At 45.3% G+C, this 27,147-nt stretch overlaps 1 protein-coding gene across 6 annotated transcripts; it reads right to left on the bottom strand.

Annotated features, from left to right (window-relative positions):
• Positions 1 to 27,088, bottom strand: SLC45A1 (solute carrier family 45 member 1). 6 transcript variants are annotated; one of them, XM_015882531.1, is made up of 9 exons: positions 26,982 to 27,088; positions 6,290 to 6,699; positions 5,574 to 5,666; positions 4,956 to 5,180; positions 3,245 to 3,984; positions 1,887 to 2,040; positions 1,006 to 1,182; positions 370 to 575; positions 1 to 303 (listed from the first exon to the last, which is right to left on the bottom strand). In XM_015882531.1, exons 2-9 carry the CDS (start codon positions 6,687 to 6,689, stop codon positions 19 to 21), a joined length of 2,280 nt encoding a protein of 759 aa, XP_015738017.1. In that variant the 5' UTR covers positions 6,690 to 6,699; positions 26,982 to 27,088; the 3' UTR covers positions 1 to 18. The 6 variants fall into 6 exon arrangements, with proteins under 6 accessions (XP_015738017.1, XP_015738018.1, XP_015738016.1 ...); XM_015882532.2 differs by lacking the exon at positions 26,982 to 27,088 and adding an exon at positions 25,556 to 26,943; XM_015882530.2 differs by lacking the exon at positions 26,982 to 27,088 and adding an exon at positions 9,003 to 12,658.
• Positions 27,089 to 27,147: the final 59 nt, after the last annotated feature.

Raw genomic sequence — 27,147 nt, forward strand, 5'->3', positions numbered from 1 at the left:
TGCAGCAGCTTCTCCCATTTACTGGTCCTGCACATGGGGCAGGAGAGGGCTCTGCTCCTCAGGGGGTGGCAGCTCCTCAGTGGACAGGGTTGGCTCATAGATGACGCAAAGGGAGGAGAAGAGGCAGCCCAGGAAGGACACCAGGCTGGCAAAGTACATGGTGCCACTGGCACTGCCCACAGCTGTCGTCAGCGGCCCCATGGCCAGGGCCACCAGGATCTGCGCCAAGAAGTACTGGCAGCTGAGTAGGGAGATATCAACACCCATCCCACGCCGTGTACCCTCTGCGTGCGAGCCTGCAAACTGCAGGGAACACAGTGTGAGGAGGTGTCACCAGCAGCCCCGATCCCCATCCTGCCTGCGGCTCACCTCACAGCTCTGGTAGTAGTCGCAGAGTAGAGAGTAGGGCAGCGTGCAGAGCGTGGCAAACAGAATGCCATAGGTGGTGCACAGTGACAGTACCACGTAGATATTCCTGGAGAGTGTGGCCAACCCGGTACCCAGCCCAAAGGCCAAATACGCAATGAAGTACAGCGTGCGTGTGCTGAACCGCTCCTCCAGCTTCTCCAGTGCAGCTACAAGACAACAGTGTGGAAATTTGCAATGAACCATGACTCCCCTGGAGTTAGCAGGGCTTCACCATCGGGCCACACAGCCCAGACACTGGGACAGCCCCAACTCAGCAGCAATCATCACAGCTTTATGCAATAGTATATAAATAGTAGCTTTCCATACAAGCACAAAGGCAGACAATGCAGAGCTGGCGCTGCATTACACCACTGAGCTCCATTGGAGGCACACGGGTACTGAATACCACTGTACCCAAACTATGTCTCTGCTGGCTGCATATATTTCTGGACTCAACATGGTGATAACTGCTTCAGCTATCGTGCCACGTGGCAGGCTATGTGCAACATAAAAGCCAGAGTTGTTACTGCAGAAATACCACTTAATGACCAGGTGTATCTTTCTGATAGGAGTGTCTATGGTGACTGTACGCAGTACCTGAATAGAAAGCAGCACTGAATGCATAGATGCACATTCCCCAGCAGCCCATGGTGACCCCAGCGTTGTACTTCTGATATTCATCTGAGTTGTGAGGGGCTTTTGGATTCCCTTCAAACACTACTTCTCCCATAAAGTCAGTGTAGAAGAGCAGCATCCCCTCAAACGAGAGCCATCCTGAAAGAAGCCAGAAGTAACACATTAGGACTGCAGATGATCATTTTCCTCTTGTAAGCCATGAATACTACAATATAAACCACAACTGAAAACAGTTCATGCAATGTATTACATAATGTTTAGCAACATCCACATTTATCTGAGACTTCTGCTCTCTGTGCATTTTGCTGTTTGTCAAAGATGTTCACGATTTTAACTATCAAGATTTATACCTTGAATTCACATATGGAATACTATAGGCTTAATGCTGGCCACGTGCCACTGGTTTAGCAAGAAAGAAAAATCCATTATAGTCTGAATTGCCTGGCCAAGTTCCACACAGTCACTCATTGGATATTAATTCCAGATGCTGCTGTCCTCCTGACTTGGTTTACAGGCACTCCTGTGGCATTACATTCAGTGTTGTTTCTTATTCTAGCAAAAACATCCATTTAACAGATGCATTGATCTAAACAAAAATTATTCCTTTTCTAAGCAAGTCGGTTTTACAGTTCTAGGGGCTTTTTTCTTTCTTTTTTTTTTTAATCTTTTTTTCCCCTCAACATTCTAAGAAAATAAATAACAGAAAGTACCTCATTGGTGAGTGTGTATGGAACAAGTTACATTCTCTTCAGTTTGCAGCCACTGCAGCAATAAAATACTTACAAAGAATCACACAACATAGACTACCTTGTGGTGAAAACAAGAATGAATGATTTCATTACCTAGGAAGTGGTTGATGCAGAGGTTACGAAGAGCTTTGGGCATGTGGCAGATGGTTGAGCAAAGAAGTTTCATGGAGAGTGGTTGCTCAGAGGTCTCGCCTGATCCATTCAGTTCACTCTCATACTTAACACCATCCAGCAGGATATTAGCAACCTGCAACATAAGAACTTCCAGGTCAACAAACACTAAGAGTAATCCAAAAGACCTTTGAGCAAACCTGTGCAATATTATTATGCATCTACCTAATGATCTGAAGGTTAAACTGCTGCTCAGTTGTTCATCCGGGGATTAAGAACGGTGTACTCAGCTAAGAACATCAGCAAATTCAGCCTTAGAACAAGTGTTAAATGGCAGCACTGTGCTACAGCTTTGAGTGTACTTGAAACAGCACTCTGTACTGCTCCAAAGAATTCATCAACCATGTTCAGACGCCAGCATAGGGAAAGCATAAATTTCAGTTCTGTTAATACGAGCTGTACCCAGAGTCAGGTGATTTTGGTCCCTGAAGTTTTAGAGATAGTGAAGGAAAAGCGGACGGTTTGAACTGAAACACACTGTCATTGCTCACTGCCTCAGTGGCTGATTTCTACAGGCACAGTGCATATAAAATCCTGGCCCTAACAAAGTCTCTCACAAACTGAAAAGTACAGCAACAAACAAAAATCAACCAAGCAAAACCAAAAATAAACAAACAAAAGAAACCAACCAAAGCCTCTCCCCCCTCCCTCCCCAAAGGAAAAGAAAAAAAAGAAAAAGAAAACTAAACAGAGGACAGTTTACCTCATCCTGGATCATAAAAAAATGGGTCAGCATACAGAGGTCTCAGACATTCCAAGTAATCACCAACAGTGGGAGGTGAGGTCAGAGTCTTATCCCTGGGTAAAGAAAACCTCACCTCCCTGATGAAACCAGATGCAATGACTGCCATAAGGAGAAGCTCATGGGAGATTCCTATCCCTGGCCCTATCTTGCAGGTATTTCTGTGGAAAGGGAAGATACAGGCTCAATAAAAATGTGTCCTTTTCTGCTCTCACATGGTAGCTTCCTAAGTGGCGAAGGAGAGCTAAAAATGCCAGCCTAACTTTCACACACGGCCTGAAGAGGAGGGGAACACTTCCATATCTGCTCTCTTAACAAAGGCACATGAAAGACCATTAATGAATCATAATTCATATCCTATCCACAATTTTTCAACAAAGCCATGGCAGGTACTCTGTTCCCCCAGTGACTTTTACAAGTAAACAGTCATGAGCAGCCTTTAGCAATGAATTTGTGCACTAAACATTTAAAAATCATACATAGAGATTAAACAAACGCTTGGGTTTACATGGTCGTATAATTGATTTTCTGCCCTTACCTGTTGGCTGAATGTTACATTTCTTCTTCTGCTATTTTCTGGACAATGTCCTGTTACAATATCTGGAATGGCCAAGCTCTGAGGTCTTTTCAGAATGCCTGATGACCGTGGCTTTATTGCATCCAGGGAGCCCACCCTCAGTGCCTCTCCATCAGGCCCTGGAATTATGCTCCTCTCCCCTTGCTCCAGAGTTCCATTTTCTTGTTGGTAACAACCATCTGGCACCCGAGGAAAGCTGACACTGACAGGCTGCCTGGGCAAGCTAGATGGAAGTGCTAAGTAACTACTGTGCCCACCTGTAAAACAGTCTATAAGCACACTGTCAATATTTGAAGTCCCAAATGATGATGCAAATTCGTTAATTCCTGTCAAGGAATTGTCTCTGCTGATAAAACTGCCATACTTGGGTGTGAGCGGGCTGAGGGGAGAAACGGGGCTTGTAAAACTTGCATATAAGTGAGCCGAGTTATGAGAAGCAAAGTTTTCATTTACACCCTCTTCAAAGAAGAGAGGTGGAGAAGGAGGGAGAGGAAGACTTGGACTCTTCATCACCTTTTTCTTCCTGCTAAAGGACCCTAGGGGTCTTTCTGGAATGCTAATTAGAGTCAGCACAGTAGTAACAGTCAGTATTATTGATGTGAAGACATAGATGACACGCAGTTGCCCTCCCACAGCTTTTCCAAAACTGGTTTTATCCCAATGTATTCCTCCAATAACATAACCAAAGCCACCTCCAAGACCTGGTGGAAAAACAGAGCTGAGATTATCTTCCCTAGCCAATCCACGAAGTCAGTAACAGCACAGTACCATTTGTCTAATCATTTAGCAGTAAATTCCAACGTGCTACCTCTGTTTTATCACTTAATCCCTTTTCAACTCAAATGCAGTAATAAACACACGTATCTGCACCACACAGACAGTCTTTCCATACAATGAACAGAAAGAGAGAAGGTTAGTGATGCAAATGCAATAACATAAATAATTTTAAATGCAAGTTCTTCCTTTGCTGAAGACAAATCACTTTATCTCCAGTAATTCCAGTCTGTAAAATAGAAGTGCTCACTAACCTCAAGCCAAGGCCTTGCAATCAGTCAGACAGGACTGTTTTTCTGAAGTCTATTTTCTTCATTCACTTTGAACACAGATCTACATGTGTCCAAGACAGACCTAATCACTTCAGAAGCATAGCAAGCCCATTATTCAGCAGTGTGTCCAATGTACTAAGTACCACTGCATTACTACAGATAAATAGAAAATTCTGATGCACCAACTGTATCTGTCACTTTTCATATGGTGAAAACATTATGACACTGTCTTCTTTCTTATGAAGATGTTAAGAAACGCAGAACAGTCTCCTGACAGACAGGAAAATTACACTACAGTGATAAGAGAGCAGAGTGCATAGCATAAACACTTTGCTCTCCAATACAGCAACTAAAAAGAAAAAACCACTTGTGATAATCTGAACCTTCTGCCTGAGGGGTCATTTCTGTAGGGTTGTAAAACATCTCAAGAAATCTTAAAAAAACAAAACAGGACTGTCTTGTTGACTTTTGTCAGCCACAAAAGCCTTCTTTCAAAGTTGATTCTTGCTTTCTCTACAGGTATTCAGCTTATGCAAATACACAAAAAGACCAATAATTTACACTCTGGTTTCTCACAGAATGGCTTTTTGGACTCACGTCATCCAGGAAGCATCAAGAAAGCATACCTGCTAACAAGGCATGGATGTTGAGGCCCCTGTCTTGATCCGCTGGGCTGCACACATCCATCATGTAGGCATGGCTGGGATTGTCTGCTGAATCTGCACTGAAGTCCATGAGGACAACACCGCAGACTGTAAGAACGATCCCCCATTTGTGGTTATTCACAGTGTCAGACAAGGCACTCCCAATATCTCTGCCATTCAGCATAAGCGAGAGCCCAAGCAGCGCACCTGGGAATAAGAACAAATTAAATTAGAATCAAACACTTCCAAACGAGAGAAACTGCAACTTCCCATGTTCTCTAAAAGCAGTCTTGTAGTAAGCACTGTTGGTCCTGTTCACATCACAGACTTGGGGATGTACGTGGCTCACAGAACACGCAATCCTTGCACACTGTTAAACTTTACAAGTGCCTGGAGTCGTGGCTAGTCAAAGAGCAGCACTCCTGACCTTCAAAACGTCACCTCTTCTAACTGACAAGACAGTGGATCTCCAGCTGACAAAGCACCATCACCTCAGTGACATTTACCATCAGACCCACAACACTTGAGAGGCCCACAGCTACATATCATAGCAGAGAGATGCATCACCATCTACCTTGCAATCATTTCTACAATACACACCTACTGCTAAGACCAGAATGAAAGGTCTTCTCCTCCCGAATCGGGATGTGCATCTGTCACTCCAGGCCCCCAGCAAAGGCTGCAGCAGAAACCCTAAAAAAGGAAATAACCAACACATTAAATTCTTCTACAAGTCTGTTTCACATGGGTTTTAAATGGGTAAGTTAGAAGATGGTTAAAGGCAGGACACCGTGGCACAGTAGTATCTCCAGTCAGTATCAGTCACTCTATACTACACAGAGTCTAGTGCCTGGCATTTCTCACACTGGGGACTGGACAGTGTAGTGCACCAGTGCCCATCCAGGACTGCTACGACAATGCAATTCATTCTGTGTCATCAGCACAACAGACTTTAACACCAGATGAAAAAAGTACAACAGTTTTAAGCTCCTTACCACCTATTTCACTTATACCCCTTATATTGGAGATCCTTTACTAAATTAACTTGGAAAACAGCAAGAATAAACATGGAAGTTGGAAAGGTACCTGTCTGTGATTAGGGGCCTAAGTTGGTAAAAGAATAGACCTTCTGGTCATACCAGGCTCATTTCAGGTTAGACTATTTTCCATTCAGTTGTTTAAAGCTATAGCTAGTACTTCTTAACCATGACATCACAAGGAATATACTTCTGAAGAGCCAAGGCAGAGAAAACCAGATGTATCCCCTGCAGGGCAGAACAAAGCACGAGGAAAGGAACAGTGTACCCAGAAGTTACCTAGTATGGGGCTGATGAACCACACCATTCCATACAGCTGGTCTGGCAGCCCCATCTGAAGCAACACAGGTGTAACATAGGCTGTTTCCATGGCATAGCTAAACTCAAGCCCAAAGAGAATGCACCCATTAAACAGGAGTTCCAGGAAAGATCTCTGAGGCTGGAGATCCCCAAAGCCAATCAAGTCAATAGGACAGGGAGTATTTGGCGGTGGTGGTGGCGAAGGGCGGATTAATTTCCTCCTTTTCGGATGTCTCTTGAAGTTATTAGCCCGGTGACTTATGTGCTGTGTGACCGACCCAGAATAGCCTGGAACTTGTGGCCTCCACGTCTCCTGAGAAACCACACTTGGCAAAAGCGCACCATCACTGACGGGGGTTGTTGCAGATGGTGGAATCATGGCTGGGAGTCTGGAAGAAAAACAGCTCAGAATAAGATGGTTGAATAAGAAAAGCTTTGTGGAATTTCCTTTACTGAAGTTCAAGCCATTTCTGAGTATTTCACATATTGAGTGCATAGCGAGCAGAATCCTGCTGGGCTGAACTCCAGACCAACAGTGCCATGAGATACACGCTGCTCTCACCTCCAGCTCAGCACTCCATTCTTATCACTGACCCGGCAGGGCACAGCACAGCGCTCTGAGGGACACAGCAGGGCCTCAGGCTGTTCCCAAAGCACACCATGACCATTAGAGGAATATTGGTTGTTCCTTCCGCACCATTTTTTAAAAGCGTAGGAGAAAACAAGTTCAAGCCATTGCCTCCTGCAGGGCAGGTCATACACTACTAAACAGAACTTCTCTCCTTTAGCATCCACCACCTCTCTGGGCAACCTATGCCAGTGCTCACCACCTCCATTTAAAAAACCTCTTCCTTACATCCAATATAAATCTTTCCGTTTGGAACCCAAACCATTTCCCTTTGTTCTGTCACAACAGACCCCATGTCCCCTTCTTTCCTATGGCCCCTTCAGACACTGACAGGCTGCTTTCAGCTCTCCCTGCCACCTTCTGTTCCCCAGCTGCACAGCCCAGCTCAGCCGGTCCTTGAGGGAGCTGTTCCATCCCTCGGAGCATTTCTGTGTCCCTGCTGTACATACATAACAATACGTCCACAAATGACATCTGTCACACCAGCAGCCACGCACTGTAACTGTCAGGGTTTTGGGTCCATGTGGCTCTGACCCCTATCTGCACAGTCACAACATGTCACGAGCAGGGACCCAAATCCACTTGTGATTTGGCCCCCGAAGGGACTCGAGCCCACACTGAAGGTGTGAACTGACTCGTAGCGGCCCCGCAGTGCAGCCCTGCATGCTTCCCACCGCCAAACAAACCAGCCCAGCCCTGGGAGACCTCAATTGCAATGTACAGGTAGGCCATACCCTCAGGTAATGTTATTAATCACAGCTACCACGGGAACTCACCCACAGGGGCTCAGAGGCCTCCCCAGAGTGCACCAATGGACGATCCCCACAACAACTCTGGTCTCCCTACCCCCGAGCGGCAGTTTGAAAGCTCCTCCCAGCACACACAGCCGGGAGCTGGAGCACGAGCAGCACAATCCAACACGGGACCGTCTGTGCCGCCCGCTCCTACCGCGACGGACGGTCCGTCTGCACCAAGTGCCGAAGGCCCCAACGCGGCGCCGCGCACCGAGCGCGGACACGTCGGGCCGGACTCCCGCGGTACCGCAGCCCCGGGCGCTCCGGGCTCAGCCCCTCGCGGCCTCACCTCACCTCGGGCCCGGCCGCACCGCGCCGTGACGCCGCCGCAGCCGCTCCCCGACCTTCCCCCGGCGGCGGAAGCGGCCGCAGCGCGGGCACCGCCCCCAGAGCGTGGGCTGCAGCGCCGGGAGCAGCGCCGGGAGCGGGCGGAGCGGAGGGAACGGGGGCACAAAGCTGAGAGCATCCAATACGCGTTTGCACAGTGCTCCTCGATACATGGCTTCATCCTTACGCTGTCCTGATGGAGCTGGGAGTTGGACTCGATGGGTCCTTTCCAGCTCAAGATGCTCTGTGAGATTTAGTCCAGATAAATCAAATGCAAACAAGTCTCCTTTCCATACGTACTACACTATAGAAATAAGTTTATATGCTGTAAATGCACAGTCGTGTCATCAAGGTCTGTGGCTCACAATGTGGAACACAGAGCATATACAAAGTACAACAGCAAAAAACCAAAACAAGTTTAAACAAGCATTTCAATTATGTGTTCTCAATGTTCATATGGCGAGAAGAGCCTACCATGTAAATTAACACCACCCTGGCTTCCCTTACATGTCAACTGAGTGGGTTCAAGGAAGTCAGTGGGAGGCAAAGCCAACAATGCAGAGCACAAAGCAGACACACACATGGTGGTTACACAGCACCTGCACGTCTGGCTCCAGCACACCGTCATATGAATGTAATAGCTCCGGTAAATCAGTTCCTGAGCGTGGATTCCACCAGAATCCTACACTACCTACACTAATGAATGCAATTCAAACAGCAGAAACAGCCCCACAGCTGACAAATGCACAAAGCAGGGCATAGTAAAAGCTGGTGAACATTACTTAATGTATTTACTTAAATAAACCATCTTAACAAAGCACCAATTTGGTGTGTGACAAACTGGAACGCTGCCATGGAACAAACATCAGTAACCTGTCAGTGTAGACCGGAGCTGCTGTACCAACCTGAAACAAGAGCTTACTGCCTTCCCCTGCCACGTTACCTGCACAGCCTGATTCCTCGCTTCTTGTGTGAATCCTGTGAGCTACAGCTGCCGGCCATCGCATCCTGTCATTATCAACATCAAAGCTTTCCTGGCTGCCAGCAGTGTTATTTGTGCAACACAAACTTTTAATCTACTGAAGAAGGAAAACAGAGTTTACATCATTAGCAAGTCCCAGAAATCCTCCAGTCGCTGCTTTTCTGCAGGCCAGGCACAGGGCAGCACAAAGGACGGGGCCACTGCTGTACTGTGGGATGGAGGGGAGCAATGGCAGGTGAAGCAGCACGCAGAGGACAGGCCTAAAACACCTGGTTCCGGACAAGCGCAGCTAATATTGATCCAGGCAGCCCAACACAGCAGCACTGCCCTTGTTGGCACAGCAGGGGCACACAGAGGCTGTGTTCTCCAGCAGAGGCTCAGGGCTGGCTCAGGGGTACACACACATGCAGAGAATTCCACGTTCATGCAAGGAAGTCAGCATGGCCCTGATATGAAGGGCACTGCAGGAACATGGGAGGTGTGTCTGCCTTCTACTGTGCATTTATTAAGACTCTTTTATAAACTGGCTGTGTAACTTGTTTAAATTGACTTTGGGAGCCTATGGGAAGTACTGCCCCACTTCCCTGTGTTTACCGCAGAGGAAATGAGAAACTCACCAGGTCCCTAAGGCCAATTACTTTCTTCAAAACCCAGCACTGTTCTGTGTTTCTGACTCAGTGCACTGTTCAATTTTCAGCTGAGATGGTATCTGTATCGCATTACAGGATGAGCTGCAATAGCACTCGATGTTAATTGCAATGCACAGACTGCTCCCTTCTGTCCTTTATACCAGCTATCAAGAAAAACCAGAAAGGCTACTTCTGTGTTTTTAATTTAGCCTCTTCCATCCATCCTGACTGCCTATCAGACAGGAAAGCAGAGGGTGCCATCCGTACCTGCCTCTGTACAGCTTCTCAAGCCTAAGGAGAAATACTGCTACCAAATCTAGTCCATGAACCTGAACCGATACCTTCTGTATTGTCAAAAGGAAAGGAAACAACATACCTCAACATGAGCTACAGCATCTCCTTCAATTTAAAATCACATCATTGTACCAAACCAAAAGACATTTTTTCACCTTCTCTGCCCTGTTCCATCATTTACAGAGGATTCCCACTATGGGAACAGATCAATTCAACAGTGCCATTTTCTCCATTACTCTCTGCTCTAATCTCACTGCACAAAGTTGATGTTGCTGAGCACACTGCACCCTCTTCCACACTTCACTATAGGGCTTTGGAGTACCCTGTGTTATCTAATACCTTGTCTTGTGTTGCAGTGGATTCCACCATTAGTGACTGACACAAAAACAACTGTTGTATGTGCACTCACAGCTGATGGGCAGAAGCCTGTTGTCACCTTTTCTCTATGGTCAGCTGACTGAAGTCGTGATCCCCATATGTGTAACACACATGGCAGAGCAGCTGTTTACTTCTGTTTTGCACAGCACGCACCTATGTAGCAACACACCGATTACATAACAGTAAGCCATAAACTAGAATGAGTCAGACTGCTAAATCCATGCACTGTGTAGATGAGATTTTTACTCCCATCACCTGATAATATAATTGCTTAATTAGCTCCTCCTGAATGTCATGGCTATGGTAGAGGAATGTTCCCATGCAGGACACAGTAAACCTGAATACAAGAAGCGAGTGAACAGTACAAAGATAAATGATTCCTCCACAGCAAAATAGATGTATCTTCCAGTCATATTTCCTGTGCTGATCTGCTCCTTGCTCTAACATTTTAGGGACGGAACAGAAACAAGACAAAACCATAAGAGTCTGGTCACAAAAACACTATCCGGGGAAGCCTCTCCAATGACAATGATTCCCCTCGCTGGGCTGATTCAAATATTGCAGACATTTCTTTTTTTTCCCCTGAAATTCTACTACATGCCTCTGAAGGTAAAGGGGTAATCCCTGTGCTGGCAGGGTTTCCAAAACAACTGCTGCATCACTAAGCATTATGCTATTGCTTTCCTTCAGGCAAGTGGAAAAGACATCGTTAAAGCGGCGCTTATTGCACAGAGCACAGTGAGACTCCACAGCCCTCTGGGCAACCTGTGCCAGTGCTCCATTACCTGCGCAGTAAAGAAGTGGTTCTTGATGTTTAGGCAGAACCTTTCAGTGTTCCAGGTTATGCCCAGCACTTCTTGTTCTGGCAGTGGGCACCACAGGAAATAGTAAGGCTCTTTTGCACTCTTCCTTTGAAACTGATAAGATCTTGAGCCCCCCCAGGCTGAACCATCCCAGCTCCCAGCCCCATCTCATAAGAGGTGCTGCTGTCCCTTGATCATCTCAGTAGTCCTATTTTGGACCTTCCAGTACATCTAGGTCTCCCTTGCACTCGGGGGCCCAGATGTGGACACAGAACTCCAGGTGTGGCTGTACCACTGCTGAGCAGAGCAGGATCACCTGCTTAATGCAGCTTGGTAGAAAGGCTCACAGGTCTGGTATTTGAAATCTACTTGTGTTCTTTCACAATGCAAGCTCATCAGGTTTGAAGCATATTTCCAAGCTTATAAAGCAGCTGAGCTGACCTAACACAAACGAATGCATAGGAAGCCACAGGAAACTAAAGCACAACCAATTACCTGTAAGTGAATGCCATTTTTCACAAAGACAATATGAAATGCTGATGAAATGCAGATATTCACTTTTGGGACTATTTGGTGGCTGGTGAGTTATAAGCTTTCACTTCAGGCTGCAACCATCTGCCAGCTGACCTGCTGCTAAGAGTGATTCAAGGAATAACTGTGCTGACAGAGCCGCTTTCCCGGTTCTACAGCTTGTGATTCATGCTCACATTCCCCCTTCTCCTGGGTGAGCACTCAGGGGCCTCTCACTGGTGCTCAGATACGTGCTGCTCCACGGCAGCTTCCCTTTCATCCAAAGCATCATCATGCTCAGAGGGCCTTGGGAAGTTTCCATTTCAGCAATAGCAAAGAAGGGTTAACAAAGAGTGAGGAAATGTCAGAAAAAATACATTTTGCTTTGGCTCCAAGGGAAAGAGAGCTGGCATCTTTTTGAGAGAGAATTTCCTGAGTAATGCTGTGGGCGCTACAGGAAAAGCTGTCATGTTATGTCAGGGATCCAACACCCACTGCTTCCACAGCACCAAATGCTCCTTTCCCTCCTGGCTAAAATGGATGTTGAATACGATGAGCCTGTAGCATTAAAGGGAGTTAAACCACAACTAGATCACACTTTGCTTGGCTAAAAGTATTAAATACAGACACAACCCTGATAGTATTTGTGGAGCCTTGGAAAGGAAAATCCAAGTTGCATATGTCCATTTATAATAAAATAACCTTCTATGAAAAAAGGTTAATAATTCACGTGTGATGCTTCCTTCCCCAGGATCCCCACACGCTACTCAGATAGCAAAGAAACAGGATTCAAAGTGCCATAAGCAACCACAAAAAAGGCCCAGGTCTTACAATTCCCAAGCAAAATTGATTGCCAACTGCTAGGCAAGAGCTTCACAAGTCTCCCAACATCACCTGCCCTTCACTTCATACCTTGAACTACATGTATCCTCACCTCATGTCTCATAGTTTGCCCATAATGATCATGGCCTGGAGTAGCTGCTGATCAGGATGTGGAGAGACCAAAAAAAAAAAAGATAGAAGGGGCCGCAAAATAGGAGAGACAGAAAGTCACTGAAAGGAATGAAAGACATCAACAGCACGAGGTGCCTGGAAATAACAGGGATCCTGACTGCTGAACTGTGAGTCAAGGAAAAACATCTGGGTAGGAATTACCAAGAAGTTCTCTCAGCACACGTTCCTGAGCATGGCATCCCATAGCAGTAGATCTGCACCACTGCCAGCACCTGTGTGAACAGCTTTCTTACACTGCCATACAAGATGCTTCAGGGAAGCTTTTCTGAATATTCGTTATGCTGGAACAGACCAGACCTTGGTGCCTCTGTTACCTTCTTGAGTCACCTCCTTGGGCTACCAGCCAGAAAACCCAACATGAAATGTGGTCTGGTGTTCTGTTAATAATATACTCTGTGTTTGTTCATGATCTTTAATCACACGGCTTTGTGCTCTGTGGAACATCCTGTCTCTCTCGCCTAAACCAGTTCAGAGGTAAAGATGCTTTGGACTCAATCCAGACTACGTACATATGTTTCTGTCTTGCTCTGGAAGCTGCACCTCAGAGTTCATCCACAACTATCGCAGCTCTCTTACCTTAATTCCTCGTCAGGCTGCTATTAATTTCACTGATAACAGGGCCCTGTATTGAAACCATGTGACTGTCAAGTGCCCTCCCAAAGTCCTCTCTTCATGCTTTCTGCTATTTCTACTCCATGTTCTTACTCAGGTCCCAGCACTCCTACAGATGCTCATACAAGTGCTTTTTCCTTTGATTATGATGCACTAATATCCTAACAGAGAAAGGTGTCTGCATCTGGTTACACTTTTTGGCACAAAACTAAGAACATCTGTTTAAAAAAAGTCTACAATTACATAAATATTAAAGTTAGCAATGCCTTTGAGGTGTAACTTCAACCCTTCATAGGCTGAAGGCAAACTTCACTGAAAACAAGCAGCATGACTGGGAGTACAAGTTACGACACACAAAACACCAACCATCTCATCAGCTGGTTCCCCAGCCATAAAACAGATGGTAGGAAAGCAGTCTCAGGATCTGCAGCATGTGTGCACCTTGTAGCCCAGAGCAGTGGCTACAAATGAACAAGAAGGAAAGATGGCTTAAAATAGTTCTGACACACTGAGTCCTGCTCACCACTGTGTGGTGCTAGAGACCAAGGCTGGCAATGCACTCCTTGCATAAGAAATAGGAAACAGTGAAGTTCAAAGCAATTTCTTGCTAGCGTTGACTTCAGTTTTTTAAGCATTACTTACCTCTGCATTTTAAGTTGAATTTGAGAAATGAAGAGAAAATTGCAGACTAAAGTTTGTCTGCCCTTCAGGCGCTTCCTGCGCCAGTGACAAGAGCAGAACACAAAGTTGTGGGGAAAGAAGTTTTGACTTCAGCTACTGACCTTTTCCTGTTTTTAAGAAGGAAATATTTGCCTTCAAAAACTGGTCTGGAAGCAGCACTGCCCACCTTTACGTTCCTAGCTAGTTGCTGGAAGCATGCCTGCAATGGACCACGCTCAGAAACAGGCTCGGCTCTGGTTTGCTTCATTCTGAGTTTCTCTCTTAACTTCTCCTGCTGCTCTCCAAGCAGAGTGGGCGCTTAATTGCCACTTGGTCTTCCGGGCCATCCTCTGCCAAAAGGAAATTACAAACCTTCTCTCTGCCAGCCTTGTAATCACTTGGCTAATGGAAGGACAAAGTCCAGCAATCCCCTTATAGAACAGGCAGATAATTCAAGTACTATCAACCTAAAAGTGAGTACTGCAGATAATTGAATTAGCCACAAATTGTTCCCTGTACAACTACACAGTACCCTCTGATCACAGTGACAGTTAACAGTGAATTCTCCCATGCAGACACGTAGGCATAACTGCAAACATAGAGAAGACAAAACTTCCAGATTATTTTTCCACAACCATTCCACTGCATTATTGGACCAGAGGATGGATTCACTGTTATTGTGCTGTTACCTCACAAATGTAAGGAAAAAAAAAAATCACAGGGTAACCTCAGCACCTCTGTGTTGTCACTATCAGCAAAGTCCTTCACTTTTGACCAAAAACATCAAAGCAGTTCATTTTGTTCCAGCTGATAAACCCTTTCAGAAAGAACATTGTGTTCTCCCATTACAGAAGGTTCCAAACCATACATTTTTTGTGGGAGAAGACGGCTTAATTGTAACCGAGAGAAACATACCAAGTAATTTAAGAAAGAACACATTGAAAATGCCTTCTATTTGGAACAGTTTCATATGCTCAGATCAAACTAAATCCCTCCCCTCCACACACATCCTTTAGCTCTGTTTAAGACTCACAGCCCGCCTGCAGGTACTGCTGCCCTGTCTCTGCCTCTAGGAAAGAATTAAGAGGTAATTAAAACACAGAGCAAACTATACTGTTAGTTCAACCAATGCAGGTATACCCTGATCCCTCACTTATCAATGGCTTACTTGCCAAGCAAACTGACCCAGTGAATCAGCTATTACAAGAAAATGATGTCACGTATGAGAATTCTGAACTAGTAACCTCCAGTATTCTTTGAGCACTTGGGAATAATTCCTGCATTAGTCAGGGAGCAGTGAGTGTAAACTGCCACTGCCTCAGTGAGTCACGAACAAAAGACTTGGCACCTCTTAGAGCTTTGTGCAACCCTGCTTGTATTCTTCCACTACAGGCCAATATTTCCCAAACTGAGCACACAGTAAGCACAGCCATGACCCTACTACATCTCTACTAGGCAATGACTCATCCAAGTATGCTCCAATCAATTTGAGTTCCAGGATCTGTGCTACTCCATGTTTAGACATATATTCATTAAATCAGAAGCATTTCTCATTGGACTTTTACACAGAAAGCTTCCACCTCAGGACAAACAGAGTGCCTTATAGGAAGCATAAGACCAGGCTTATAAGCATTCCGCATCAAGAGAATTCATTTCCAATCCCTCATTAAATCTACCAAATTACAAATACTCTTTTATCAGATACACAGTCTTCATTGGCTTTGGCACTCATTCCATCAAAAATGAAACTTCAAAGCTTGCTGTCTTGGTAGGTGTCCCTGAAATCCTTTCCATCAAGTAAAAGATGCAGCACTGTAGATTAGCACCAAGCCTGCTCAAAGCATCTGGGTATTTGTCAAGGAAAAAAGTCTCTCTGAAGTCTGAGGTAGAAACAAAAGGTTTTAACATGTGAAGCTAAGAAAAAAGCATCCACTATTATCTACATGGTTTGGAATTTGCCTGTATTTGGACAGCAGATCTGAGCTGATGCTCTACCCACTCATTTAAGCTTAAGACCTGTACAGTAATGAGCATTAATGGGCATAAGCCTTGAATCTCCAGCAAGCAGTTTGCTATACTACTGAATAAAGTCCTCTTGATTCATAGTCCTTCGCAGACAGGCAGTGGCATCTGGTGTATAGGTGGTTCCCAACAACCTCTGAGTCACACAGACAAAGCTGTAGTTTCTGTACATTGCCTACATCTGGTGTTTGGTAGAGGGCAACAGGAGAAGAATAGCGAGTAGCTGAGCAATGAATTCTTCTCTGAATCAGTACACAGTGGGTTGCACCACCTCCCACAAATAAGAGATGGAGAACCTGGAGCTCTCAGAGGCCCCATCTCCTGAGAGTGATTATCTCCAATTACTGCTTTGTTTTTGTACATATATATTTCTCTTCCTCACCGGAAGCTTTTAATTTGCTTTTATCCTTAGGGATGCTATTACTTGAACTCACAGTGTTTCCACTTAATGAAAGTCAGCTCAGATCCTCTGTGTTGCTCATCCTTGATGGCCACAAGTGCTTCAGAAGTACCAACTTTCCTTTCCAAGGCCTGACAAAGCCATAGATAACTTAGCTTCACTGACTCTCCCCTACAGAACTTCTCCCTAACTTAAGCCTCCCTGGTCAATAAGAAACAGGAATGGTTTTTCCACAGAACCAGTCATAGGAAAGTAGGAATTCCAGCTTCCTCCCTCAGCATTCCATGCAGAGGAATCAGCTACAATGTGCTTTTTCATTTTCCTCTGATTAACAAAGAAAGTTCACACAAGGAAAGCACCGCATACTTTTTAGGTACAGACTCTGAAGACACATCTGGGTTAGCGAGGCGGAGGCTGGAGCTGTGGAAATTGCCTTATTACTACACAGAATCACAAAATACCCCAAGTCAAATGGAATCCATAAGGATCATTGCGTCCAACCCCTGGGTCCATGTGGGACCACCCAAAATTCAAAGCATGTTTCACAAAGCATTGAACAAAAGCTCCCCGAGGTCCAGCAGCCCGGGGCTGTGCCCACTGCCCTGGGCAGCCTGTGCCACGTCCACCTGCTTTGGTGCAGAACTTTTTCTGAACACCTCACCTGCCCCTTCCCTGACACAGCTCCATGCTCAACATGTCAGGCATTGAATAAAAGCACTGAAAGAGGTAATCTTTTCATCACTGGTGGCAATAAAATGAGTAGATATTCCAGACCAGAAGGATCCATCTAATTCTGTCTTCTCTAAGTGAGTTGTCAGTACCAGCTTCCCTAAAGCAACATGTAAGTTAAATATTAATCCTACACGAGATAAGAACTTTTCTTACAGACAAAAAGTTAATCAGGTTATCAAGTCTCCCATGTGCAATTCCCCATCACTTTGAGGCCAATGACACCCACTGCACTTTAAGCAATCACCCTGGCTCCGGTGCCTCTCTCTGCTATGGAAAAAAAAAATAAATCACTACCTCTATAACGTCCAGCTCTCACATCACCGTAACCCTGCAAAATGTCTGTGCCAGTAGTTTTATATCTGGGGAACACAAATCTTTCAGTAAGAACAACCAGCAGGTGACCAAGAGAGGACAGCTGGGAAGACAAGATCAGCAGGTAGCAATGCCAGCACTTCAGGAATTCTTTAACATGGGTTTTAGGTAATGTAATAGCCTATCTCAGCTGCAGATAAGATGCAAGTGGGGCTGAACACAGCTCAGTAAATTGACTTGTCTCCTATCCATAAGGTCTTGCTTGTTCTGAAGGAAACTTTTTCACAAAATCTGCTAAGTACTGCAAGTCACGTCCATGAGCTGGAGTCACCCTTGAGGAAAGACTGGGGGCAGGCAGCTCTCAGCACTGCCATCGTCATAAAGGACTTGTAAACCATCTTCTCCAATACGAATGGCAGCTCCGCTTATACGAAAGGCACTGGTGAGCATCCTCAGAAGGTTGGCAGGGCCGTAGTACCCATCTCCGCCAAGGCAACAGCAGCCTCCAAGAATGAATGGCTTCATCTTCCTCACTCGGTTACATACAGATGAAGCACAATTGCAGTTTCCCCATTTCTACAGAAAAGCATCACTAAAGGTGACACTCTCAGCTCTTCTCTCATGGGTTTTCCAGTTCGGTTTCTTCAGAGCAGCCAGATCTAACACACTGAAGAGGAAGGCCAGCCTCTCCTGAATCCCATCCGACCTGAAATACTGGCTTTGCTGGCCAGAAGCCCAGGGAAGGCTGTAACTGTGACACTGTATGCAGCATCTACACTTAACCTTTTCCCTCCCAGGTTACCAGAACCAGCATCTTAGCAACAAAGAACTCTTCACATACAGCTTCTCATTTCTATTTCCAGTTGAGCACTCCCAAGGCAATGCTAAGCAGCAGCTGCCATTAGTGCAATGCCTGCCAAGCTGTGAGTCAGCCACTGGGCTCGTCTGGCAAGCACTCAGCCTCCCCACCACCCCCAGGGCCAGAGCCTCCTGTGCCAAGCGCCTCCAGCACTTCTCAACCAGGGCTTCAGCAACACCCTCACCTCTGGCCAACTGGTTGCCCTGTCCCACTCCTGCCTCAGCTCAAGCAATAGTGAAGTTCGCAGTGCCTTTATTTCTTTTGTCTTGCCTAAATAAAAATCCTTCGAATTGCCCTTTGCACATAATCCCTGCTCCTTGCACAGGTGTACTTTCAACTGCATCATAGTTTGATATGTTTACAAAGGTTTCTCCAACCACATCTAGCTCTGTATGAAAAAAGTACACTGATTTTCCAACAGATTAATGGGATATTAGCAGCTGGAACTGGCAGTTGGAAAACTCCTTAAACTTTAAAAGCAACAGCCACTCCAGAGCTTCTGTTCTGAGGTTCTTATTGAGAAAGAGGATTTCTTCTGAAGTTTTAAGATGCACCATTTAAAACAAAAAAATCCAGACCCTAACACATTTTGTTCCTCAGTCTAACACGCATTCATGGAAGGGAAGTCTTCAAACGTTAATCACCATGTTCATTTTAGGAATTGCTGAAGTAAACGATGCACAGGGTCATGTGGATAAATCAAGTTCAAGCAAGCTGGACAAAGACGCACTTAAAGCTTTCTGTTTTCCTGCTTTTAATATGAATTGGATCATATGGCAAACTAGAGTGGTGAGGACCCCTGGGAGGTCCCTCATCCCACCTCTTCCTGCAGATGGGATCATCAGCCACATGGTCACACCAGCTATCTTAGGGCTAAGACCTAATAATGCCTGTATGCTCCTGGAAATAAAGATCCCATGCCACCTCTTCTGCTTGAATTTCTTCAAGGCTCAAGACTGGACTGTTACATTCTGCACCTAAAAGCAGCACTGGAATCTCATCCTTCCTTTCTTCTGCAGCATTCTACATCACAGAAAGATGTGCTGAACTGGCAAACAACATGCTTTCAGATCCTGCCCCGGAGACTACCTGACAGAGCAGCGCAGATGAAGGCACAGCTTCCATTATGAGGCAATGCTATCACAACTCCTGTGGCACGTGCCAATTTCCAAAGAACTTCAGGCAAATGAGAGATGCAGTCCCGCTGTGCAAGTCTTCCCTGAAGGAATTCCAAGTGAATTTATAGTAACTGATGGAAGATGCTGACAGACTGCTCCCACACCCCCACCCAAGGGGAGAAAAGAATTTAGCCTTACAAACAAAGACATTACAGGTTGGGGTATCCCAGCTACCTCAAGCCTGACTCCAGTGGCTGGACTTTGGGTCACTCAGCTATCAGGACAAATCAAACCAACCCTTTCACTTTGACACCAAAAGGTAATGACTCTCATGACATATCTTCCCATTCACTTGCTTGTCAAATAACACTGTTGATAACTTCTTTACAAATCAAACATCAGCTACCATAACGTGGTGTAAAAGCACGCTGCTCCAGCTTCTCTCAAGTATGGATAGCTATGGGACAGGACAGGTAGTTAATCAGAAACTGTAAATTCAAGTGATTAAATATACCTAATATACTTTCTATGGCACTTAGTAGTCCCAGGCAATTTCTAAGAAAAGCAAAGCGTGTTCTGAAGATTCCATATAGCAAAAAGCCTCTGGAGAATCACAGGAATTGTCACGCAGGATACAGAGCCCAGCTACCAACACTGAAATGAACTGCAGATCAATCGGTCACACGGATACAGACAGCAGCTTTGGCCAGTCACATGTCTCCCCAAGGAAAAGGTAAAGCTTAAAGCAATTCCTTTTCTCCAGTCTGAGTTTAGTTTACCTTACTTCCCAAAGCAATTTCAAAGCACATGTTGAATGGCACTAAGAACAATCCTTCAGCAAACTGGTAGGGAAGAACTATACTGAGATGTCTGCCAACCCGCATAAGACTGTGATACTGTAATATACTTGTAGCTGAAGCTGACTGTCTTGTGGTGGGGCTGTTTACACAAGGAACATTTTATCCTCATATTACTGCACATTTTGTTTCACACCAAGTGCAATTTGTTATACATAATACATTTTACTCAACTCCAGCCCTGTGTACTGCCTCTAATAGAAGCCACTAGCAAATATGAAAAGAGCATTCAGCAGAAACGGAGCAGAGCAAACCTCTGCCTTCTGTCCATTGCCTGCATTGGATTTAGCAGTCAGCTCTACTGACACGTCACAAATGGTGACTTATGGCCACTACCTGCTTCAGGTCCTCCTCCCCCTCCATCATTCCTTGCTGAGGCACAAGGACATTCACAATCAACCTTTCAGAGCACTATGAGCTCACCTTGCCCTGAAGCAGCACTTTTAATGGTTAATTTACTAGGACAAGGGCTATTTAAAGCCACCCTTTCCTTAAGCCTTATCTGTTTGTTTTAAGATACAAGAACTTGTACTTTCACTACACGTACTGCTGGATTAGGTTTTCCATTGAAATACATGCTGTCACTTGGGAGAAAGCCAGCTGGCATCAGGAGACAGCACAGCTCAACTGCTGTCAATTACTGCACAGGAATACAATACCATTCTTATGATAAGGAAAAATGTGTTTACCAGAGGTTTTCACTGGTGTTTGGTGTGTGCTGGGGACAAGCATATGAGCAGAAAAACATCCTTGTATGCAGTGAGCAGCATGGGGAAGTGTGAAACAGCATGCTGGTATTGAGCACACAGATCTCTGCATGTGTGTGTTAGTGTATGGAAAGCTCATTTTCAAAGCTGTAAGAAGAGGATTTAAGAGAGATCATTAACCTGACACTAGAAAAAAATCTGTCCTCTGCAAAAATCTCACCATTCCCCACTGATATACAGACAGCATCCTTCCCTGCTGGCTGAGAGGATAAGGAAAGCAGGAGGTAAAAACCTGCATTACTAGAAATCCTCTCACAAATCCTTCATGAAAACCTTATTTTTAAACTTCCAGGAAGCTTATTTTTAATCTTCCAGAAAAAAAAAAGACAAATCACACCAGCATTAGAAAGAGCCTGTGTGTCAAATCTGAGTCACAGGCCTTTGCTTCATCATAAAGGTATTCTGATGGCAGATGTGGTTCAGCTTATTTACAGGTTGGCAGGTCATTTTTTAACTTGTCAAAACATGTGCCAGGCATGTGTGTAGCAGCCAGATAAGCTCTAGTGTAGGTAGATTCTGAAAGCAGCAAGCAGAAACAAACATCTAATACAGATGGTTATCATTTATACTTTGATTCTGGCTTCATTCTACTATCTTTACATCACTGTAATTACACTCCACATTTCCTTCATGATTCATCATTGCATAACAAACTAGATAGGTGCTTTATGGGTGTGTTGCAGGTTTGCACAATTAACTCAGTCTATTGGACTGGAAATGACGATTTGTATTAGCTGAAAAGATCATGTGGCTGTGTAGTTTGTGGGTGTTGGTTGATTAGAATGGAAAGTGCCAATTAGAGAAGGAGAAAATGACAAACTCATTATGTTTAAGGAGAAGCACTTATGTCTTCCTGGAAATTTTGAAGTTTACCTGGGATAGGATTCACAGATGCTGAGCTTCAAAGAAAATGATTCTTGGGACGGCAAAAGAGGAGATGGAGGGATAACAAACACAACATCCAGGAGCAGGATGAGAGAACAGCCTAAGACCGTCCCTGAGCCATTTCCTCACTCATGAACGCAGATGGCTATTCCTACAACAACACCAGCACCAATAAACACTGGTCAATCTTGTATTATTATTTTTTTAGCCAGACTTCACAGGAGATTCAATACACTGAGGATATAAATTATGTATCATGCAAAAGCGATCTCTTCAACATAATAAAGCAGTCGGAATTCTGGCAATGAGACACCTTGGTGCATAATTACATTAAAATAAACTACCTGCCACTCAGCATATCCCCAGCCTTGCTTTTTCTGCTAACTTGCATTGACGACAGCTGCAACTTCCAGCAATTGCTACAAGGTTCAAAAGTACGAACTGTGCTCCAGAGTTTACCCTGCAGTATTTCTCAACAGCGCGAAATACGGTGTGTGTGGGTGCGGGATGCAAGGGGAGGCTCAGCTTCTGACCAAATGAATCCAGACAACCAAGTTTGAAAAGGAAAAAAGCAAACAAACAAAAAACCCACACAACCTTCACCACAAGTTGGGAGAGGGAAGAGACCACAAAGTGTTACACAGAAAGGTTTTTCTGAGAATTACAGTGATCACAGCAGCTTTTCTCCCCTTCTCCCCCGCTTGCAGCCAGCACTGCTGAGCACAAGGAGATGAGACCTGTCCTATACAGACACATGTGGGTGCACATTCCTATGACAAGTATGTATAAGTGACATCCATGCCTTAGATGCTCATTCTGAAATGTTCTTAAGGTAACCTGATCTTAAAGGCACTTGATCAGCGCTCAGCTCTTCAGAAAAATCACAGAAAATCCATACCTTACACAAGGAAACTTTAGGCTCCAGAACTGTAAATGCCATTCATGAAGACATTAAAATCATGCCTGATTTCTGATGTGACAACAAAACACAACCAAATCCAGCAGCACAATCTCATGGGAACGTCCATAATAAGGAACCAGTAGTGCAAACACAGACACCCGTCTCAAAGTAATAAACCATCAGCAGCCTGTTGTGCCCCCTTCCTCATGGGCTGCTGAGGCAGAACGTGAAATACAAATAAAAGGAGCTTGATAGTTTTTGGAAACCGAATTACTGACCTATACATTTCTACAGCCCTCAGCATTGCATCTTTTGTGAAGTACTGACTGGGATTTGAGTCAGCCCCTCCATTTCGGATGGTCCTCCCAGTGAACTGCCCTGAAAGAATCCAAGTAAAACCAAAGCAGCACAAGCTGTGGGTAACTCAGCACAGCAGAGCAAGGCTTTTTGGCAACCAGTTTGTGTGCCTGAAAGCAACAAGGAACTCGATTTGGAAGAGCTGTATAACAACGTGTCTACGTCAGCAGTATTTATGTAACATTTCTTTGAGGCATTCCAATGTTACTGGATGAAGAGTGAAAAACAGATGGGACCGTGGCCATTTCTGGGAAACACAAGTGTGAACAACCACCTATTTTTAATTTATCAAGTTCCATTCCAGTCTAAGCTGCTACAGAATCTGCGTCAATCTTTGTGTCCTTTTTTGATCTCTTCCCTCGTTTAGCTTATGCTTATGTACTGAAAAAGCCTGAGCACATGATTACCCCATCCAGGCAACATGCCTTTGAAATGGCTTTTTAATCTACACTCTCCACTCCCTGACAGACTGACTTTTGCAGTATGTCTGTATTTGCTGTCTAGACACTTGCATATGCTAACCTCTAATTTAGCCCTCCCTTACTGACCCATGAGTTTCCTCCCTTCTGTGGGTCTTCTGGCTAAACTGGAAATGCAGCACACTCATTCTACCCTATACCTGCCTGGTGTAATTGCATTTGTACAAATCTGACCAGTGAAATAAGCATACGTTCATCATTTACAATAACAATGAATCCTTACACTGAAACAAGTTTTGCAATGCTCTCCTCATCCCGTGCCCTTCTTTGCTGGCCCCAAACTTAAAGAATGAGTGGTCCTTTCCAGAACAATTCAGAATATCTGTGTAAACAGGGACCTGAGCTGAATCTCGTGCTGTGTGCCCAGCTACACAGGCAGAAGATGATAGAAGTACCTGGCTAATACATGAAAAGGAAAGGAAAATGCATACATGCCCTAAGAATAGCCAAAGAACAGTTCAAATCTAATGTCAGTCCAAGGCAATATTGCCTCTAGCATGGAGAAAAAAAGAAACTAACAGATTTTTAGGTCAGTGGGTGACATCCTCTCCCAGCAATCTGACACGAGGCACTTCCTCCACAACCTTAATGGGTGTTTTCCTTCAGTCTGTGTGTGCCCAGTTTCTCAGCCCATGCTAATGCTTCCGGTGTTTGCAGTGCTCAGAGAAGTAATGAGGGTGTGCAGCTGAGAGCTCACCAAAGCCATTCAGTACCTCCACTTTAAATACTATCTTTGCACCACAAACCACTTCCATGTGCCTGAAGCATAAAAGATTTACTATCTGTGTCAGCTTGTACAGATGACTTAAGAGACAATTTAACATTATCCAATTGCTTTAAAGTCTTGTATAGGGTGAGTTCACCCAGGGCCCATTATTCAGACTTTGTACAAGGCTGGATTTCAGCATCAGGACTACACAGCACCATATTGGTGCCACTGCAATCTGAGAGCAGGCGCTACACTAATCTACAGATACACCTTATTAAAACTTGCTGTCCCTGCCCCTTCCTTGCACACCCACACATCTTTCCCTACCCCAAACTACGTACCACAGAGCGCTGCATAACATCCCTTTGCACAGTGAGAAAGAATATAAAATCTATTCGCTTCCAATTTGGGCGAGTTAATTTATCGGCTCATGTAGCAGCACGAATTTACTACTGCTGCGTGACAGACTTTGATTTGCTGTTAGTTCAGTGAAAATACAGCACTTCTGTTGCACCCTATATATGTTATAACTTCCTTCCATTAACGCATGCTCCAGTTCATTTCCCTCACTTCAAGCTGATGGATGTTGAAAGCTTCAGTAACTAAGAACTGTATTTACAGTGTATGTGGTTTACATTCTCATAACGTGTACATCACTATGACAGGAGAGAGCTACCCAGACTTCTTAACCTCAGCATTCACATGTAGAACCACTCTGTCAGACTACCACAAAGCAGAACACAAGTTGAGGACCTGAATAAGGCATGGAGCTACATAAGGATCACACACAGTTCAGTTTCTACTGGTCACATGTTTATCCTGCTTGGAGTAAAAAGGCTGAGATTTCCATGGAAGAGATGAAGGATTCAGCTCATTCATTTTGGAAGCCAGTATCCAAGCAGAGGCCAATGTGTTCAACATTAATCTACCATATAATTAAAAATCAGAACCTTCCACGATGGAAAGGTTTGTTTCACAGATCATCTCCCATGTTCCTTGTTGCCAGGTTTTCCTTTCCCAACCAACCCCTTACTACGGGGCACACAAAAGCTACATTTAAAGTAACTAAAGACACACATTGTCTCAGCTCTTCAGGAGCACCTCTGGAGTGCTGTAGAAGTGTATCTCAGCTACCTCCACTCACACACCTAGAGCCCCAGGCTGCAGCAAGTCAGGGGAAGCCCAAGTGCAGAAACAAAAGAAAAAAGCTGCTCACCTTCAGAAAGCCTCGGGTACACAAGGACCTTCAGAGAGAGACCCTCACCTCCAACACCAGCCCTTAAACAGGGTGTGGAAGGGAAGGATCCTGGTTCCACCCTTTATGGTCACTCAGCTACATTGAATGCACCTGAGCTCCCCTGGGCTGGCCCTGCCTTCCCACCAGGTGCCCCATCACTGCTTCAGGCCATGATTCAGCTGTTCCACTACAATATCAAACAACCAGAAGGACCAAGGTTACTTAGGAGTTCGTCTTTAAGGCAATTATCAAACTGCAGCTCACACCTGCCAACAGAACTGTGAGGTGGTTGAGAAGTCATGAAACACTGTATATCACAATGAAAGGGTAGAAACTACAATGTAACTGTCAGTTCAGAATTCAGTTTCCTCAGTACACAAGTAAACACAGAATCTCTTATAAGGAGATTATGTTCATTTCCTTCTTCAGTACATTCCAACAGCAAGCGACACCGTTGATAAAGGTTTTTATCCAGTAAAGTAATCAAAAATTAAAGGAAATGGGATTTTGGTGAACAAAAACTAAGGGCAGTAAGAGAAAAATTCAATTGCATTATTTGCACTTGACTTGAACGCTGAACTACCTGACACAGTAACACTGATAGACGCACAGAAGCTACAAGGTATCATCGTTTCCAGGCAAAGCCTGAATAGAATATCCTCCCCAGGAGCCAAAGTTTCCCAGGCACCAACGAAAACTGGAGTGTGTTATTCCTCAGATTCCACCAGAAGAGGCCACTGCAGCAGCTGGTTCATCCTGCTGAGCCATGTCAATGCTCTGAAGCCCATCGTACAAAACGCTCGTCTCTCATATTCAGTCATCTCCATTTGTATGACTGCAAACAATCGTTAAGATACAAATGTGTGTGAGGGCAGCTCGGCTTCCCCTGAGAACAAGGGCAGGTGGGGAGTGTGCACCAGGGGTGACCAGGAGCCCCATGAGAACAGGCAGGAGCCCACAGCACATGGTGCAACAGCAAAGGGAGGAGATGACAGTACTCAGCAGTGCTGTGCCATCACATCACACATCGCTGCTGCTTGGCCACACGGATCAGCGCGCAGCAGCACATAGCGCGTGTTGTGGTGTCTTTCTCATCTCTGCGAATTTAAAGCCCTTTGATGACGCTGCTTCGCTCACCACGAGGGCACAGCAGCACTGCACGATACAACGGAGTTATCAAAGCAATGAATAACGGGACACGACAATTAACGTGTCCCAGCTCAGCGCCCCGTACGAGGATCGGGCCGCGCTGCCGGGCCGGGCTGTGCTTCGGGCGGGGTTTGACGTTTGTTGCCGCCTTGTAGCGCTGATGGATCCAAACGGCTCAAGGTGAGCGATGCCCTCACACAGCGACACCGCTCCCACACACACACACACACACACACACACACACACACACACAGACCGGACGGTGGCGTCGCTCCTCCCCGGGCGGTTCCGCTCCGCTTCCCGCGCTGCCGCCCCCAGGGGCGGGGAGCTCCGCTACCGCACCGGAAACGGACACCGGAAGTGCCGCCGGAAGTGCATCGGCCCGGCCCACTTCCGGCTCGCAGCAGCCGGATCCCGCCCAC

Source organism: Coturnix japonica, chromosome 21, assembly GCF_001577835.2.
Source record: "Coturnix japonica isolate 7356 chromosome 21, Coturnix japonica 2.1, whole genome shotgun sequence".
Lineage (NCBI taxonomy): Eukaryota > Metazoa > Chordata > Aves > Galliformes > Phasianidae > Coturnix > Coturnix japonica.